Genomic DNA, 20,146 nt, shown 5'->3' on the forward strand with positions numbered 1-20,146 from the left:
AGTGGAGAAGGGATTGTTTGAGACAGAGACAGAGAGAGAGAGAGGGGAGGGGGAGGGGGTGAAAATACACCGTCAGTGGGCAAAAGGGAGGGGGGGGGGGTTGCTGGGAAGGCAGAAAATGCTGGCGGTTTTGGAGTGGAGATGGATGGGGGTCCGGGGCCAGCAGTCAGTCTGGGGAGGGGAAGGCTCAGCGCCAGAAGTTGGGAGCTGAGGTTATTCTTTTGGCAGAAGTTTTTTTGTTGTTGTTTGCCTGTGTGTGTTTGCAGTGGATGGCTGGGGATCAGGGACCGAGAGAAGGAGTGTTGGGAAAGGTCACTGCTTGTTCCTTCCTCGCTTGAATTGCTCTCTTATTTACTAGATTTGTGAGTATTTATTAACTTGGGGAGGTGGGGGAAACAGATAGGTCAACAATGCGTTGGGTGGTTGGCAGGGGACGATTTGTGCAGCAGTGGATGTGAAGATTGGGAGGGAGGGAGTGGGGGAGGTTTGTGTGTTGGGGGGGGGGGGGGGAGGGGGGTGAGAGAGAGAGAAGGGGGGGGGGGGTGAGAGAGAGAGAAAGGAGGAGGGAGAGGAAAGGGGGAGAATATATATTTAAAGAAAAAGGGGCTACGATGGCGGAAAGAGAGCAGGGGAGGAAAGTCAGTGTTTATAGGAGCGTTTCATTCCAATATTTGAGCGAGTGGAGAGGCAGGAGGCCGGCTGATGGCGAGAGGCAGCTCCCATCCAAACTTTCTGCAACAAGTTCCGCCCAGCCCCCATCGGCCGGGCTTTGTGCGGGAGACAGCAGCAGCGGCAGCAGCAGCCCGGGCCGTCAGCAGCAGCAGCCCCCCAGCACCGGCTCGCCCAGCAGGACCCGCTCGGTGTGCAGGCTGCTCTCTGCCGGCGCCCCCAGCCCCGAGGTGAGGAGGAGCCCCCAGCCCCAGCTCTCGCCTGGGGGGCTGCCTGACAGCTGCCCGCCCCCCCATGCGGCCGGAGCCCCACCTCGGGGCGACGGCGGGGCAGAGGTGAGAGCGGCAGGAGGGGGGCAGGGAGAGGGAAGGGGGGACGAGGGGTCCCGGCAGGAGGGGGTGGGTGTGGAGTGGTGGAGAGGTGAGGAGGAGGCGTCCCGTCCTGAGCAGAGGGGTCAAGGTGGCCAGAGGATGAACTTGGAGGACCAGGAGGCTGGCCAGCAGCACCAGCAGGCTGACCAGCAGGGGCTCGGCGCCTCCAGCCCCGGCGAGGCTGCCCACTGGCCCAGCGTCACCGAGATGCTCAAGTTGTTTGGGGAGCCCGGCTCTAGGAAGCCCCCGCGACTCGTCCCGGACCCCCCCTGCTGGGGGGAGCCTCCCGCCGAGGGTGAGCCCGCCAGCCGGGTGCCCAGGTACCCACAACCGGAAGGTAGCAGCAGCCCCCTGCCCAGGCTCGCCCCCTCCAGAGCACCGCCCCCAGCCCCCCCACCCCGCAGCCCCCTCCCGCTAGCTCTGAGGTTGCCCTGGCGCTCCCCAGCTCTGCACAAACAAGAGGGAAGACAGGAATCAGATAGTTTACATTCCACACATAACTGCTCCAAACCACAGGCTGTCCCCACTACTGGCTTACAGGCGAGCTCTAGCGACGAGGAGCAATATCACAGAGACCTGGTGCAGTACAGCACTCCCTGCAGCAGTAGCAGCAACATTGGCAAGATCAGCAGGTCCCAGGACCGGTCTTCAGGGAGTGAGGAAGATCACCCCATGGTTCACAGGGATGTCAAGAGAAGGTCTCTGAGGAAAAAGAAAGCCAGTATCGTGGTGGGGAATAAAGATGACTCTGACAGCGATGTTCCCTTAGGTGAGCCTCTGGCAAGGCACGCAACACATCATGGTCAGTTGGACTACTTCTCTTGCAAAAATGAGGCAGGTTTGGAGTCACAGCAGACGGCTGAATTAGACCCCCTGGCACTGAACTGTTCATCTTCGTGTGGCTTGGCAACACTTCCCCATGAGAGGAAACATTGTGTCTCCGCAGCTTGCCAGACAAGCAAAGTTGAACAGAGCCATAAAAGGTCTCCGGGACTGCTAGGAGACAGTGGATTGCCCAGCCCTGCCAATCAGCCTCACAGCACTTCAGGGTCGCCCATACCCATGGTCTCCAGAGTTGCAAAAGTGAACATCCAGTCCTTCCTTCAGAGTCCTGGCAGCTCCAGGAGCAGCAGCAGGTACTCCAGCACTGAGACCCTAAAGGAGGAAGACCACTATTCTGGATTAAACAGGAATTTACAAGGGAGTTTGAATATGCACCGGACACCGAGCTTTGGCCACGGAGATGAGACGACAAGGCATTTGAAACCATTGGTGCGTTCCCGACCCAAGCTGCCTTTCGGGATTGTCAAGGTAATGACTGAGGGTTGCACAGGCAGCGTGAGTCCACAGTATGAATGTAGCACTGATAAATCTAAGCACAGAAAGTCTATGTCAAATCCTGATATAGCATCTGAAACACTGAGTTTGTTTAGCTTTCTTAAATCGGACTTTTCAGGGCTCAGGATAAGGAGAAAAGAAAAAGATGAGTTTGACAGTGACGGGGTTAATCATGATCGCACTGGAGGCACTCATTGCCAAAACACAAAGCGGCAACTTGAGCTTGCCTCAGTGGGAAAAGGCAGGGGCTCACTCCATTCTTTAAACCAGCAGTCTGCAGGTGGGCGTCCTACTCTCAAAGACCTCACTGCCACTCTGCGGCGGGCCAAATCTTTCACGTATTCTGACAAGCCAGTGACACGCAGGCCTATAGCTCGCAATCTCATGAAACCCAGTAACTCAGAGATCATGCTTGCGAACATAGGATGCTGCGATTCTGCTTCAGAGGGAGAAAACCAAGACCCAGTCCGTCAGAGAAGTGAGGACTTGCTGCCCGTCGACATGCAGGTTCAGTACATCCAGGAAGCAGGGCAGCTTTTTGAGAAAATCAACACAATGTGGTCACAGAAGGAACTTCCTCACAAACCCGATCAGAGGGACGCAGAATGTCATGGACGTGCGGAGGAGGGCGCGCGGTTTCAGAAAGACGCCGAGATGCCAGCTGCTGCCGTGGACGAAGAGCTGGAGAGTGTGAAAAGAGGAGAGTCTGAGGAGAACCTATCGGGTGGGAAATCGGCCGACGATTTATCGGGTCCCGAGTCCAGCATGACCGATGAGGGAATTGTTACCGAGCCTGAGACAGGATCCAGCAGCACCCTGTACAAGGAAATTCCTGGTCACCTGTTGGTGCGAAAGCCAACTAGTGGCCTCAGTAAGGAGGAGAAAAAAGAGCTGCTTGTCAGTCAAGGCATGGCTCCTGGAATGACAGCAGTGAGGACTGTCTATGAGAGTGTTGCAATAGGAGGGGACGTGGTGTACAATAAAACTACTGCTTCCGTCACTCTGGACCCTCCTTCAACTCCTAGTTCCATTCGCCGCAGGAGGAAATTTCCCCCTGGTGGCAGCAATGGATCTGATTCTAGCAATGGGAGCAATGGGGAGTCTAGTGGTGACACCTTCAGATCTTTTAGTGACCCTATGCCGCACAGGAAGTGCTCAGAAGAAACTGAAAATTTCTCAGTGGACAGCAACCTGTTGGGCTCATTAAACTCGGTCAAAGGTGGGATCCTGGAATGTTCAGCCACAGCCTTGTCAGAATGCACCGGGAGCGCAGCTAGTGACTTGTCAGTTTGCAGCGATGGCTTAAAGGACTACAACACGGTGATTCAGCGTATAGTTAGAGAACCTGGAACGATGGACAAAGTGATCGATGAAAAAGGTAATGGAAAGTTAGTAAAAAAGAAATCACTCAGTGACCCAAGTCGAAGAGGTGAGTTAAGCACCCCCGGGTTTACCGGTCCTAGTGAGCCGATAACCGAGATGGAACAGGCGATTCCTACTTCCAGCAGTGAGCCCATCCTTTCTGAGCAGAGAGATGAAGTGGGGGATCTGGAGGAGTTTTCTAAGCAGGTCAGGAAGTCACGTTCGCAGTCTGAGCGCACACTGCCCCTGCAGGTTATTGAGGAACAGGATAAAGTTAATTTGCAGAACTTCAGTTTGCACCCAAAGTTGGCAGAGGTTCTTTCTCCACGATCAATGAGACGCAGCTCCAAGAAGCGTAATAACAGGGTCACGCAGCAGGAGGGTAGGAAGTACGAGATGTTGGGGGAGATGGACCAATCACCACCTCTCAAGACACGGCCTTCAACCAAGCATGTAAGGCACACAAGCGAGCCTGCCAATTTTGTTCCCATTGCCTCCAAAGTAATTGCCCCAGAAACCCATTTGTCTTGTAGCCAGCCAGTTCACGTGGCAGCCCCAGAACCCACAAGGCAATCCAGAAAACAGTTACCCCTGGCACAAACACCGTCCCTGGAAGATGTCACTAAGAAGTACATTTTGAAAGGTGAACCGTCCCTACAGCCACCAGTGGATTTGTCTGCCTCGGCTCCTGGTACGCCAACTAGCACCGAACCCCGAATACCCTCCCTATCAAAACCGAATGAGGAACTTGGAGCAAGCATCAATAAAGGCAAACCTCAAGTGGTAAGTGAACTGGGCTTCAGGTCATTTGAGATAGTTCTTTCTGTATCCGTTTGCTTTCTGGTAGTACTGAAAATGTCAGAGACTAAAATGTATTTTTATTTGAACCTCCTGCGGTGTTTAAAAATGCCGTTTCATGCAGAAGCAAAACCAAAATGGGTCGTTGACATTTTTACTTTTAGGTTTATGGATGTAAACATAGATCCCACAATTCAAGCAGTATTTTTTCATTACAGTAAATGGAAAATTGATAAACTAATATTCAGCTCAACAGGGTCCATTATATTTACAATGTTTTATTTCCCCTCAGGTTAATGTAAGACACTTTGGGTTCGAAAACTAGCAATAGAAGAACCATCCATAGTTGAAAAGCCCTCCCTTCTAAGGCTACATGTCGTTCATTGTGTTGTGTCATGGCTTGATGTTTTAAATTTAACAATCAGATTAAAATAAAATGCCACAAATGCCAATAATTATGCTAACATAACATTCTACTAAAGCTATTCAAGTGAAAAGAGGATTCTAATGAAGAATTTCAACTTATTACTAGATTGAATTTGTCAAGGTGCATTATAGAGTGTAATATAACCAACAAATGCACTAATGCAGCCAGATTGATCTGAATCTAATAAGATCAGGTGAACAGTGAATGCAATTTGGAACAGATCCACCTCTATTTTTACAAGTTGAAAATATAAAGAGTAGAGTTTATGTTATACTCATGCTCGAGAGGGTGGCATCACATACTGTGTTTTCACACGGTACTTGAGTACATTAAGGACATTGTGTTTTTCACTTGGGTGATCCCTGAGGAGACATAACAGCATTTGAATCTGAAGGGATATTTAAAGGTTAATTAGCCAACTGCTGTCATGTTTCTTTCTGATGCTTGTTCAGGAATAAGCAGCAAACTTTAGTTTGAGGTTGTCAATATGGAGCAGCCCTGTGTGCTGCAGTAAATACATGCAAAGTTACTGTTTGTCCAGTACAAAATTATGTGATGTGCAATCTGTGTTTTTAAAATATATTTTTATTTCAAACATAGCAAAACACAATACACTCGTGAGCATCGATGAAACGGGTAAATGTGTAAGCAATCTGTTTTTTAAATGAAAATATTTTTGTGTCACATTGCGTTTATGCAATCTGCACACTCAATTTTTGCCCATTTGACTTGGGCAGGAAAAATGATGAAAGATGGAATGAACTTTTATTCCTGTTTGTCCTTAGCACAATGTCTGTTGCATATAGATAGATCAGTTAATGGGCATTATCAGCATATTCCTTTTCTATTGGCACAGGTTTGGGTCAGGTTTTGAATTAGCTAGCTTTTAAGGGAACATCTATCATTTCAAGTAAGCCCAATATCTGGTAACCTTTACTGAGTTCCTAAAGTATTCTAAAGGCTTCATTTAGAAGTGATTCTTTGAAAACCTCCTGGAGTTAAAATTGTAACTGCAGATGGTTTAGCCATAATCATCCAAAGTTCTCGATTTGGGAATTGACTCTTTTTACATTGTAAAGTTGTGACTGTAACTCCATTATTTAAGATAGGTAAATAAGCGGAGTCAGGAAATTATAGACTGTTAGTCTAACATCTGTTGTGGGGAAGTTATGGAATCTATAATTAAGGAATGGATGACTAAGCATTTAAGAGAAATTTGAGCTTAATAGAGAGAGCCAGTATGGATTTGTAAAGAGTTGGACATGTGTATCACACTGAATGGAATTTTCTGGGCAAGTTCCTGAAATGGTCGATGAGGGAATGTCTGGATGTTGTTTATATGGACTTTTGGAAGGCATTTGAAAGATATAAGAGACAGTTAGCTAAAATTAAAGCTCATGGAATCAAAGACAAGCCATTGACCTCATTAGTAGATTGGTTAGCCGGTAGACACTAGGTAAATGGGTACTCAAATTAGAAATAACTAATAGGGCAGGATTCTCCGGCCTCCCAGTTGCGTATTTCTCAGCAACTGGAGGCAGTGTGATGTTGGCTGGCAGAGGAATTCTCTTTTCCCGCCGTTGTCAATGGGAATTCCCATTGAAGCCATCCATGCCACCAGGAAACCCATGGCAGGGATGCGCTGCCGGCAGGACCAGATATCCTGCCAGTGTGAACAGCCGGAGAATTCCGGCCATGGTGTCCCAAAAGAATCTGTGTTGGGGCTTTGATTATTCATTATATTTGTTAATGATTTGGATAACACAATAAAAGCCAATAACACACAGATTAGTGGAATGTAAATAATGTCTGTGGGAACATAAAATTACAAAGACATGTTGATAGGATAAGTGAGTAGATTAAGGGCGGCACGTGGCACAATAGTTAGCACTGCAGCCTACGGCGCTGAGGACCCGGGTTCGAATCCCAGCCCTGGGTCACTGTCCGTGTGGCGTTTGCACACTCTCCACGTGTCTGCGTGGGTTTCAGCCCAATTAATAACTTGACATAATCTGAGATTGATTGATAGATTATTGCTACCCAAGGGAACTAAAGGATCTGAAGTAAAGGTAGGTTGGTGGAGTTAGAATTCAGATTCCCCATGATTTCATTGAATGGCAGAACAGGATCACAAGGCTGAATTAATGTTCTTATGTTCTTACTTTTAAATGGTAGAAATGCAATGCAAATGTCGAGTAGGAACTAATTAAAGATAATTTAACAGTAATATTATGGTGATTAAATATGCAATATGGAAAAACTTCTTCGGAGGCTGTCTCAACCTTTCTCCTGATCCTTTCTGTTTACCCAACACTATTTCTGTACCTTCTCCCAATATTTACTCATGTTGGTTGGCAATGTTGCAGACAGATCTGTGCAAGAGGAAATAAACCACTTCAATAAATAATTAAACATAAATTGAGGTTATTGATCTATTTATGTTGGACTGATGACTCCCCTTATCAATATCTCATTTAAAAGCTCTATCGCTCTCTGATAAAGTAGTGTTGATTTTAAAGTTCTCATCCTGTTTTCAAATTCCTCCATGGCCTCGCCCTTCCCTATCTTGGTCACTCTTCTCCAGTGCTGCAACCATCCGAGATTGCCGTGCTTTTCCACTTTTGGCCTCATGCTCATCCTTGATTTCATTGTTCCACCTTTGGTGTTTGTGCCTACAGCTGACTTGGCCCTAAACTCGGAGTTCCTCCATAAACTGCTCCGATACCTCACCTATTCAGACCTGGCTGTTTGACCAAGTTTTTGGTCACCTGACTCCTTATATGGCTCGGTGTCAAATTTTACGTCAGTGAAGTGTCTTGGAATGTTTTATGAAGTTAAAGGCACTGGACGGGATTATCCGGTCCTTCCCAATGGTGGGATCTTCCAGTCTGACTGAAGGTGATCCCCGTGGCTGGGCTCCCCAGCGGCGGGGCAGGTGAGCCACACAAGACATTGGTTGTACTGGAAGATTCCGCCAATGGCCAATGGCGAACCACCTCTGCTGGTGGAAAACATGCCACAGCGGGTCAGCAAATCCCACCCATTATATAAATGTAAGTTGTTGCAGTGATAGAAAATCCCTTTGAGTAATGGGTATGGATTTCCGCAGTTTCCTGGTCATATAATTCAGTGGCACACTGTTCAAAACAGGATTCAGTGCCTGCTGATGGATATTTTCGAATGAATACTGTGCCATCATTGAGACAATCCATTCATCATATTTTGACACAGAGTATTCCTTGACACGCTGCCAGCAATGCCACAGCAGATGTATTAGTTCATGACTGATCAGTTAAAAAGAATATATAGTCCACCCAGACCATCTTGTCAAACATTTGACAATGGAGGGGTTAAACTCTCACTGGCTATTAGTTTCATTTGACGATGGAAGGGTTAAACTCTCAATGGCTACTAGTTTCACTTGGCAATGGAAGGGTTAAACTCACGCCGGCTACTAGTTTCACTTGGCAATGGAAGGGTTAAGCTCACACTGGCCACTAGTTTCACTTGGCAATGGAAGAGTTAAACTCTCAATGGCTACTAGTTTCACTTGGAAATGGAAGGGTTAAACTCACGTGAGCTATTAGTGTCACTTGGCAATGGAAGGGTTAAACTCACGCCGGCTACTAGTTTCACTTGGCAATGGAAGGGTTAAACTCACACCGGCTACTAGTTTCACTTGGCAATGGAAGGGTTAAACTCACACTGGCCACTAGTTTCACTTGACGATGGAAGGGTTAAACTCTCAATGGCTACTAGTTTCACTTGGCAATTGAAGAGTTAAACTCACTGGCTACTAGTTTCACTTGACGATGGAAGGGTTAAACTCACACTGGCTACGAGTCTATAATCATTACCATGGTAATGCTGAGGTACAATTGTGGAGAACATTTTGTCTCAACTTTCTCTTAAATGTTTTTGTTGCTGAGAGAATTATTAATTTTTAATTTGTGAACCCACTTTTTATTAATAATTCCCTCCACCTGAGATGACAGGAGAAAAATATATTAAATGCATCGAACATGCCTCTGACACTGAAGAAAATGGAACATTTTGAACTGATGTTATTCTTGGATCTGATTAAAAACACTGCTTCAGTTGCCTTGAACTGTTTAACTTGTCATCTACTTTGGGTATTTTTGCTATTTCTTCTGTCTGAGATTCCCCACCTGCTCTTTCAGAATGTAGGTAGGATCATCCTCCAGATAGATAGCTGCCTCCACGCCTTTGTGAAAACAACCTCGGAACGGGCAGAGGGCACGACCACAGCCAAATATAAAATGCCCCTCGGTATGACCCTGGTAGTTGCGCACCATGCATGATTTACATCCAGGTTATCTCTGATATCGTTACGCTGTGATGTAGAGATGCCGGCGTCTGACTGCGATGGGCACAGTAAGAAGTCTTGCAAAACCAGGTTTAAGTCCAACAGGTTTATTTGAAATCACTAGCTTTCGGAGTGTAGCTCCTTCATCGGGTCAGTGATGAAGGAGCTGCGCTCCGAAAGCTGGTGAGTCCAAATAAACCTGTTGGACTTTAAACTGGTGTTGTAAGACTTCTTATCATAATGCTGGGCAGAGGGAAGGGTCTGCGGAGCAGCAAGCAAATGAGGAATGATTCCTTTGTGACCTAGGTGTAGCAAAGTTATAAACCCAAAGTGTATAGAGCGCAAAGAAAAGGCTTACAAAAATACAAGAAAAAGTGGAAATTAAAAAAAAAGGGAGAGCTATAAAAAGCAATCGATATATAAAGGGAATGTGAAAAAAACTTAGAAGGAATATCAAAGAAAGGAGTGAAAGTTTTTCAAAGTAAGTAGAGATGGAGGAACCATAATGAACAGTAAGGAAATAGCGAACTTGTTAAGTGTCATAAATTGTATATGTGGGAGCTGTCACAGTGGACAAGGAGGACAAAACACTCGCAATACAAGAGAACTTAAAAATATGTTCAGGGAGAACATCAGTGGATTTGAAATATATTTTTTCAAAAAAAATAATGGAGAAAATAATGAGACTTAAGAGTGATCAAACTCCAGGTGGTTCCCACTCCAGGGGATTAAAAGAGATAGGTGAGGAAATTACAGATGCGATAGTTGTAATTTTCCAAAATTCTTTAGATTTAAGAATTGTGTCTTTTTGAATTAAAAAAATTGCACATGTCACTCCATTACATAGGAGGGAAGAAGAGAGAAAGGAGGGAAGAAGAGAGAAATCAGAGAACTGAGACATGTCCGTTTAATATCAGTTGTGGGAAATTACTGGAATCTATCATATGGGATACCATGATGGATACATAGTTACAAATCGGACTTGGGTACAAAGGACATAATTTCAAAGTTTGCAGAAGGCCCAAAACTATAGAAACAGCATAGAAGAAAACCATTCTGGCTATTGAGCCTATGCTACCATTTCATAGTCCAATGTCCTACTACCAATCTCATGTGAATGCTGTCTCCCTCCAAATTAGCTTCTGAAATATTGTTCACCTGAAGAACAAGTAGATCCATATTTTGTTCCCTTCAAAAGTAAATTTTCAAGAACACATTTCTCCTGCATTCTCCAGTACTTATGTTCTTGAACAGTTATTGATCATTCTAGATTTTCTGTTCTCAAAAACTTGGGGCAGAATTTTACATCCTCTCTGGTGGGTTTACGAGTTGCCAGAGCCGGTAAAAGTCCTTGGATGATCTTCTGACTGGGTTCCGCCTGCCCCAGCCTTTCCACCATTTTAGAGTGGTACAGGTGAGACCTAAGCTGGACTGACCGCCCTTACCTCAATTGAGGCTCTTAAGTTGTCAATTAATGACCTTTTGTGGGCCATTTCCCACCCTGCGCAGGCTGAAGGGAGGGATTCGGGGTAGGGGGGAAGCCTAGAAAGTGACACTGCTCAGGCCCCCGGACAGCAAGGGGGAGGGCGCCTCCAGCAATAGCCTGTTTTGAACATCGGGCCCACTTCCACCCCCAAAAGGCCTGATACCTGCGGGTGCTCCATCACTCCCTCTGCCCAACCCTCCGCCTTACCACCCTTCACTGCTCTGAGATCCCATACTTATCTGGTCCTGGACTCCTGGAACGTAGCTTCTGGGGAATGCTTGGCACTCCGGTCCTGTCCAGTGTCATTCTGGTGCTGCTGGGACTACAGAGCTGAAGGCCATTCAGATTCGCTAGCAGCTCTGAGGTGGGGCTTCCTCCCGACTGAGGAGTGGAAGCCCCAAGTCACAGTTAATTAACACTCGCTGGAGTTAAGTAGGCTGCTGGACAGCCAGTATTCTTGCTGCCAACGTCTCAGATGGTGGGAAAGGAAACCCCACCATTCTAAAAGTCCTGGCCTTGGGCATAATTGTCTGCCAGTCAGACTCAAGCCCAGCGTTCATTCTTTTCTTAGAAAAGCTGATGGAGGCCCTGAGAATGCTTGAAGTCATGGCCAGCAGTTTCTAAAATGGAATCTGAGTATTGACGCTATTCTTTCTTGTATATAAATCATTTCACTTCAGAATTAGTTATATGTGTTTTATTTCTTTTAGTTTAAATATAACTAGGTTTTTCACTAAATTGTGGTGAATATGATCCAACTTTGCTTAAATCAAACCTATCACTGCTTCCCATGTCCTTGAGCAGCAGAAAGGATAATATCACAAAGCGATCGCAAACATGAACAAAATTGAGATACTTGGATAGTTATTGATTAGTTCATGTTTCAGTCTAACCTGGTGATATATCAGTTAGCAACATTTGCGATATAACAAAAACTACATAAATCTGTGATTTTCCCCCCTCATGCCTTATCCAATTTGTGCATCAATTGGATCAGATTAATTTTGATCGTCTTGAACCAACACTTGTGATCGGATTGGGCCTTCGCACTGTGCAACTGGTGGAACTGTTACTTCTTTCTGACTATCGATGTATCATGAAATTCAACATATTCAACAATTGCAATGATGGGTTCAACATGTTACCCGTTAATGTCAGATGCTGTCTTACTATTACTCGGTTTCAAAATTTGTTCAGTTTCAAAGTGAACTCGGCAGGCTTTAACCTAACACCTACAAGATCTTACAGTGAGTGTCAAAAGCTGCTCTCTTGGTTTAATTTTATTTTGATTTCCACACTTGTGCCTCCAAAGTTGCTCTGTAAACCAAGTAGACTGAAGGGTTAGTCTAAATGAACTGTTGCTGCACCACTTGTTGCCTCAGAGATGGATTTAAAAAAAACACAATTTAGAGTACCCAATTCTTTCTTTCCAATTAAGGGGCAATTTAGCTTGGCCAAATCACCTATTGCACATCTTTGGGTTGTGGGGGTGAGACCGACCCAGACAGGGGGAGAATATGGAAACTACATGGGGCCAAGATCGAAAGCGGGTCCTCGGTACCGTGAGGCAGCAGTACTAGCCACCGTGCCACCCCTCCTCAGAGATGGATCTGACACCACCCCTCACTACTGTGCGCTGGTTGAAACCACGTGTCGATGTCGAAACAGGTCTGCTTTTATCTGTTGTATTGTGCATTGCCAGGGAAATGGGTCAGGTTGCAAGCAAAATCAAACCGTTCCAGCCAATTCAGAGAAGTTGCAGTCAGGGCGGCAGGATTACAATTTTGCCCATTACCGCATTGTTAAAAAAAAGGGACTTTATTTATTTGGACGGCAGATAGTAGAATCACAACCTGTTACGTTTTAAGCAGTGTATTTCCTGCCCAGCGAAACATCCCAATTTGCGTTCTACAAGTAGAAGTTGAACCTGAACAGAAGACAGTGAAAAATATTATTGATAAATTGTGTTTTTTAAAGGAAGGCAGAGCAAGGGGAGGTTTTCCTTGCATCTGACCTGGAAGAGTTTAATGATGATACTGGGTGACTGAAATAGAAAACGTGTTCCATTTACTAACATTCTGAGCCAAAATTCACCAAACAAAAGTACTTTGTATGTTACCATTACAGTTGTTGGTGTGCATTTCTCCATGGTAACATGGCACCTCCAATCTACATGAATTTGGACTGCAATATAAATAGCATAGACGTCAGTGATTACCGGCTTATAAAAATATCTTGCTAATGGCATACTTACCTTCATGCCAGGTCAGTTGTCAGAGGGATATTATTTTTAGATGTTCACTGTTTATCCATTACATAGATTATAAAAGCATGAAACAGATGTTGGATTGTCGGGTGGATTCAGTGGAGAAAATGACATCAATTCCTGGGATGTTAAGATTATTAATGGCAATATCTGTCTATGCCTTTTTGGTGAATTAGATCTTTCATATACAGCGATGGTGCCTCCCGATCCCATAAAGAGACCATATATTATGTTGCTTAAGTAGAATAGAATCCCACATTACGTTGTGTTTGGCTCTGCTATAACTCAAAGTGTCACAAAGTGGAAGCTGTTTAGTTTTATTTTTAAACAGTGAATTTCCTTTTAGCTGTAAGCACCATGTTAGACCTGATACTAAAGGGAACTTGGTGGGGTGGCCATCTGGGCAAGTGGCAATACAGAAGGGACCATCCTTTCTGTTTGCAGCAAAGGGCTCCCACTTTGGTTTGCTTCTGGTCCTGATATTTTTACTCTCTCTGGACCACAATTCCAAGGGCACCATTTCCCTCAAGTACATTATCAAATCTTCTTATGTGAGCTTGGAAATGGTCAGTACATAATTTAGCTGTGGAGAGGATCCTAGCGGCTGATTCAGTCTTCAGCTTGGGGAAGGTAGGCTCTGTATGTCGTGCTATGTTGAAACAATAATGCTTCTTGAGGGGAAGGAAGACTTAATGTCACACCAGGAGCCCATTCAGATTCTGCCTATAAGTCCGAGAAAACGTCTGCGGTGTTAAATGGAAGGCAACTGTGATCTTGTGTAACCCCCACAGCGACAGGATAAAAGTTAATTGTAATGAAATTGTAAACATGTTCTTTTAATCACCCAGTTTATTACAGAGAGTAATTCACCTCCTCTGACTGTGCACAATCATTCTCCAGCAGGAATCACTGGATAGCGATCAGGAGTGGGGACCCGAACTGCGTTTTTCTCCTCTCTATATACCAGGCCAAGTGTAGCTTCTCAATCTCTGTTGTAGCTGAGATCAAGTAATTCAATATGCCCTGAGGTCAACACTGATATTATCTTGGTTTGTTTGTCTTAGTAATGGATCTATCTATGGAGCTGTCCAATTGTAGGAATGTGTGAGGAAAGCAAATGTTTTTTCGATCTCTAGGTGTGATGTCAATCAAAAACGTAGTAAATTAATTGTAGTATTTTGCATATTAGATGTTACAGATACCTGGTCAGCCTTCAACAATGACTAAGAGATTGAACCAGGCATGTAACTTTGAATTTCCCATCCATGTACCTCTTGTGCATCCCCAACTTACTTTGCCCTTCCACTGGTGGCTGTGCCTTCAGCTACCGAGGCCTCAAGCTCTGAGATCCCCTCCCCAAACCTTTCTGCCTCGCCACCACTCTATTCTACTTTAAGATGCCTTAAAATCTGCCTATTTGAACATGCTTTTAGTCACCAGTCCCAATATCTCATTATGTCGCTCAGTGCCAGTTTTCTTATCACTCAAACTCTGAATTGCCAAAGGATGTTTTACTAAGTTAAAGGTGCCATATATGTGCAAATTGCTGTGTAAGATGTAATCAGTGTAAATGGGTCTTTATCACCATTATTATTGTTAGGATACCGGGCCAGACCCCAACATTTGTTAGGATACCGGCCAAGAAACCTAAACAATATTTTTTTAATTTGTAAAACAGTGAGGAATGGATAGTTCACCCCAGCAACGATTTATTACTAAAAATTATTTTTAGAGTACCCAATTCATTTTTTCCAATTAAGGGGCAATTTAGCCTGGCCAATTCACCTACCCTGCACATTTTTGGGTTGTGGGGGCGAAACCCACGCAAACACGGGGAGAATGTGCAAACTCCACACGGACAGTGACCCAGAGCCGGAATCGAACCTGGGAATTCAGTGTCATGAGGCCGCAGTGCTAACCCACTCCGCCACCGTGCTGCCCTGCACCCCAGCAACGATAACTGACCAATAGGTATCTTTATTGTTAAACCAAACTTTAATTTAAACACAAAATTAACCACATTAACATCAAAGAAATAGCTTTATAATTAACAGTTCAACAGTTCTTAAACACAAGGAAAAACATTAATTTATTATCTACACCTGCTATGAACTCCAGTTAAGCAACCAAATACAATTCAAATGCCACATATAAATAAAGTTAACTAACAGCTTACTTGTTTAGTTGTGTAAACCTTTTAGTGAGAGAAACCCTTTCAAGAGCAGATTCAGTACACGTCTGCTCTACCGAGCAGCATTTGGCAAAACTGCTGTTCAATTTAAAATCCTTGTCAGACTCAAAGCCTAGGGCAAACTGCAAAACTACAGAGAGGCCTGGCTCCTCCCAATAATGACGTCATTTATCCCACTACAATGTCACAGGACATGCTTCACTAGTACTAACTAAAGCCCCACATAAATGATCTACTCTCCAGGGAATCTCCAGCAATCATAACGATATCCCTTAGCCCTTTACCTGTAACCAAGTTAGTGGCTGGAACCAATCATGACCTCACCTTTTATGACTCCTTAATAACAGCTTTAGCAGACACACAATCTGGATACCTTAACCTAGGTTATTTAATAGTATTACTGGAACAAATATATACCATAACCAGGCTTTTAATAACATTACTGCAACAGATATAAGATACATATTTTTTATTTTTCAAAATTGTTTTTAGAGTATACAATTCATTTTTTTCCAATTAAGGGGCAATTTAGCATGGACAATCCACATACCCTGCACATCTTTTGGGTTGTGGGGGCGAAACCCACGCAAACACAGGGAGAATGTGCAAACTCCACACGGACAGTGACCCAGAGCCGGGATGGAAAATCAACCTGTAAGTCCTTCTAACTTAGGCGAATGGACAGCGTGTAAGAAGAGGTTTCTGGTGAGCCATGTCGTGGAAAGAAGTTTGGAGCTGCAACCATCACTATTCAAAGCTCTGGGCTACAACATGCAAACATTTTTTGCCACAGACACTCTTTACTCCTGGAGTGGGAGGGGACTGGTTGGCTCAGTTGGCTAGATGGCCGGTTCTGGATCAGGATGGGGCCAAAAGCAGGGGTCTCCATCCCTGTTCTAGTTGATGTGGATTCGGGACCTGCCTCCTTGCCCTACCCATGGTGGAGATCGTGATGCTGTGGGTCAGACTTGCCTATGGGCCGAGAATTCAAGAAGAATAAGAAGATTCATGCACGTTTAATATGAAAACCTTACTTGAAATATTCTGCATCGTGGTGTGCTGTCTGCAAGGTTGGAGCACTGACGCATATTGTTCCAGTGTTGTAAGTTCAATTTCCGCAATGCTGTAGTTGCTCCTCAGCCTTCTGTGAAAAGTCAATCATAGAATGCCTATAGTGTGGAAAGAAGCCATTCAGCCCATCGAGTTTGCACTGACCCTCTGAAAGAGCACTCCACCTAGGTCCACCCTGCCTCTCTCTCTCAGTAACCTAACTGCACATTCCTGGACACTGCGGGGCAATTTTACCATGGCCAATCGGCCTATCCTGCACATCTTTGGACTGTGGGAGGAAACCGAAGCACCCCAGGGAAATCCACGCAGATACAGGGAGAAAGTACAGACTTCGCACAGACAGACACCAAGGCTGGAATCGAACCAGTATCCCTGGTGCTGCGAAGGGTTGATCGTGCAAGCCATAAGGTTATGGTAACAGTACAGGGAAAGAAACAAATGATGGTTTTCTCGAGGAGGTTTGAATGGTGAGATGAACACCATTAGAGCAGTCTAGGAGACCGAGGACAGAGATGTCAGGGTGGGAGCCCCGGGGCACAGCATGAAAAAGGGCAGGCAGCTAGAAACTCGCCATCACGCTTGTGCGCTGAATGGACGTTTCTGCAAAAAAGAACCATCCAATCTGCTGAGTATTTTCAAGCATTTTCTGTATTTATTTCAGTTTGTAGCCACTCAGAATTTGGCTTTTGTTAAAGAATGCAGATCTGGTCGTTCATACCAATCCAGCACCACAGGTGATCCAGGCAAGATAGAATAAAGCTTACTTGTACTACACATGGAAGTTGGATAGAATTTTGACACACGCACTCAAGTGAATTAAAAAAAAAACCCAAAGAGTCTTAATTATTTAATTTGGAAAATTAAAGAAAGCCACATCGTCTGGTGTGCGAGTACAAAACACTGTGGTGTTTGCGAACTCACAAAGATATGACTCAGTATATTGAGGATAAAGTGAGTTGTGGAAAGAATGGGTGGAATGGAAATGGAGCTGCTTTCATTTGGAACTTGACAGTGGAGTATCTGATGGAAAGGCATGCAAGAGCTGATGTTTACTCTGATTGTGGCCCGTGATTAAGATTGGATGAAGCAAATCTTTTTTTCTTTTGGACCGATTGAAACCAATGGAAATGAGAGAGAGCAGAATACAAAATTCAATAGCCAATGGTCCGTTAACTTGTAGTTCAAAGGTTAGGTGGATTGGCTGTGCTAAATTGCCCCTTGGTGTCCGAAAGGTTAGGTGGGTTAGGGGAGTAGGGTAGAGGCATGGGCTTAAGTATGGCGCTCTTTCCAAGGACTGGTGCAGACTTGATGGGTTGAATGGCACTGTAAATTCTATGATTCCAATTAACCAGAGCTGCAACCTGACAGAATGTTTTAAGGGTGGAACAATTTGAAACGGGGATCTATTATAATTATTGCTACTACTGCCTTCATAATGGGGTAGATTGTATTTAAAAAAAATAAGCTGCTAACTATTTCAAATGGAGACTGAAGTTATCAGTTTTTGTTTCTGTAGCCTCTTTGTGAGGTGGGAAAGGGAAGGAAGGGCCTATGCCAGGTTTTAATAGAAATATTAATTCCCTGGAGTCTGTGATTACCTTTTGAAGATCAGTCTGTTATTATACATTTACTTGCTTTTCTCACATGATTGTATGGATGATGTTTGCTTTTCATTCAATTCAACTGTATCTTGTGAACTTGATGGTTCCACACAAAAGAAAAATTCATAGTATCATGGAATTTACAGTGCGGCAGGAGGGCACTCGGCCCATCGAGTCCGCACCGGGCCCTGGAAACAGCACCCCACTCACGCCCACGCCTCCACCTCAACCCCACAACCCAGAAACCCAACCTAACCTTTTTTAGACACTAAGGGACAATTTAGCGTGGCCAATCCACCTAACCTGCACATCTTTCGACCGTGGGAGGAAACCGGAGCACCTGGAGGAAACCCACGCAGACACGGGGAGTAAGTGGAAACTCCACACAGACAATAACCTGAGGTTAGAATTGAACCCGGGACCCTGGAGCTGTGAGGCAGCAGTGCCACCCCAAAAGACTTGAGGGGAGGCAAAAAAGGAAGAGAAAATGCCAGGACTGCTCAGTGGGTCTGGTAACATCTGTGGAGAGAAACAGTGTTAATGTTTCAGGTTGATGACCTTTCATCAGAACGGGAAAACGTTTAAAGATGTAACCAGTTTTAAGCGAGTACATTGGGAGGGAAGAGGACAGGCGACAAGAACAAAAAGGAAGGCCTGTGAGAGGGAGAAATGATGAGATAACAGGGAGTGATTATGCAAGGCAAAAGGAAATGGTTGCCTTGGACCCTCGTCCCCTTTAGTCATTGAATCTCTTCTGTCTTCCACCACATCACATTTATTCTTGTCCCTTTGCCTCCCTTTCCCTGCTTACAAACTTGCTGAAAATTGTTTAGGTGTTTAACTTTCCTAATTCTGATGAAAACTCATCAACTTGAAACATTCAATCCAAAGAAAAAATTTACAGATGCTGGAAATCGGAAATAAAAATAGCAAATGCGGGAAGAGCTCTGAAGAAACAGACTTGAAGTTAATTCTGTTTCTCTCTCCATAGATGCTGCCACACCTGCTGAGTATTTCCAGCAGTGCCTGATTTTATTAACCTGAAACATTAACCCTTTCCTTCTCCACAGATGCTCCCAGACCTGAGCTGTATTTACACCATATTCTGCTTTGATAGTTCCATATTCTCTTCATTCTCTGTTGTATATGTATTTATGTGTAAATCAAGTAGGTCTACTTGCAGGAGATTCCTGATGTCAGGAAAATTGTCCCCAATTACGTTGGACTGGGAAAAATGTGATGCGGAAATCCCACCCGCTGGCAGCAGTAAGTCAGTTGAGCTCTTTAGTGAGCCACATGAAAGCAATTAATCCTGAGCCCACTGGAATTTAATGGTGGCTCAGGGGTTCTCTCAATCTCGCATGGCTTTCCAATGTCTCCTGAAGGCTGCCTGCCAAGCCCTGCCATGTTTGCTTGTGGCTTCGTAGGTCTCTTGTTCATGAGCATTTATGCCTAATTGAGGGACTTGATATTGGGGTGGGGTTGGTGGGAGGGGGACTGCATTGCTGAAAACCAACCCACATGTGTCTTTCCCCAACTGTCTCCTGGCGACCCTCATCCTGCCCTCACTTAAGTGACCTGGGATCCAGCGTTGTGCCTGATGCTGGGCCTCAGTGCATTACTGGTGTTATCTCTTTCCGGTGTCCTCCTTAATCATGTGGGAGACCTGACGCTGACCATTTAAGTGCCTGAAAAATGCACTTCATTATGTCAGGTCTTCCCTTCAGGGGTTCCCGCTGTTTTTCCAAACCAGATTGCTGGAACGCAATCAAGCTCCCTGGGCGGAATTCTCCGACTCCATCGGCGGGGGGGTGGGGGGAAGAGAATCGTGCGACCCCGGTCCACCGATTCTCTGGCGACTGGAGAATCGGCGCCGATGGCATCGGCGCGGTGTCGGTCGGGGGCCGCATTCCCGGCGATTCTCCGCGTTTGACGGGCCGAGTGCCCGCCAATTTCAGCCGAGTCCCACCGGCGCCGTTCGCGTGTGGTCCTACCCGGCGGGACCTCGGCGTTCATGCCGCGGGAGCCATCCTGGTGTAGTGGAGGAGGGACCGACTCCGGGGGCGGGGGGCCTCCACTGTGGCCTGGCCCGCAATCGGGGCCTACCGATCGGCGGGCGGGCTTATCCCGGGGGTGGGCCTATGTTCCTCTGCACTGGGCCCCTGTAGGGCTCTGCCATGTTGCCCGAGGGCCGGCGGGGAGAAAGCAACCCACGTGCATGCGCAAACTTGCGCCGGCC

General features: G+C 45.5%; 1 protein-coding gene across 1 annotated transcript in view; it reads left to right on the forward strand.

The window, feature by feature from the left end:
- Nucleotides 1-1,101: 1,101 nt before the first annotated feature.
- LOC140391997 (rho guanine nucleotide exchange factor 17-like) overlaps nucleotides 1,102-20,146 on the forward strand; it is a 570,574-nt gene continuing 551,529 nt past the window's right edge. The window contains exon 1 of the mRNA XM_072477120.1: nucleotides 1,102-4,523. Coding sequence (XP_072333221.1) covers nucleotides 1,140-4,523 — 3,384 coding nt within the window. The 5' untranslated portion in view covers nucleotides 1,102-1,139. The remainder of the gene's footprint in view (nucleotides 4,524-20,146) is intronic.

Source organism: Scyliorhinus torazame, chromosome 15, assembly GCF_047496885.1.
Source record: "Scyliorhinus torazame isolate Kashiwa2021f chromosome 15, sScyTor2.1, whole genome shotgun sequence".
Lineage (NCBI taxonomy): Eukaryota > Metazoa > Chordata > Chondrichthyes > Carcharhiniformes > Scyliorhinidae > Scyliorhinus > Scyliorhinus torazame.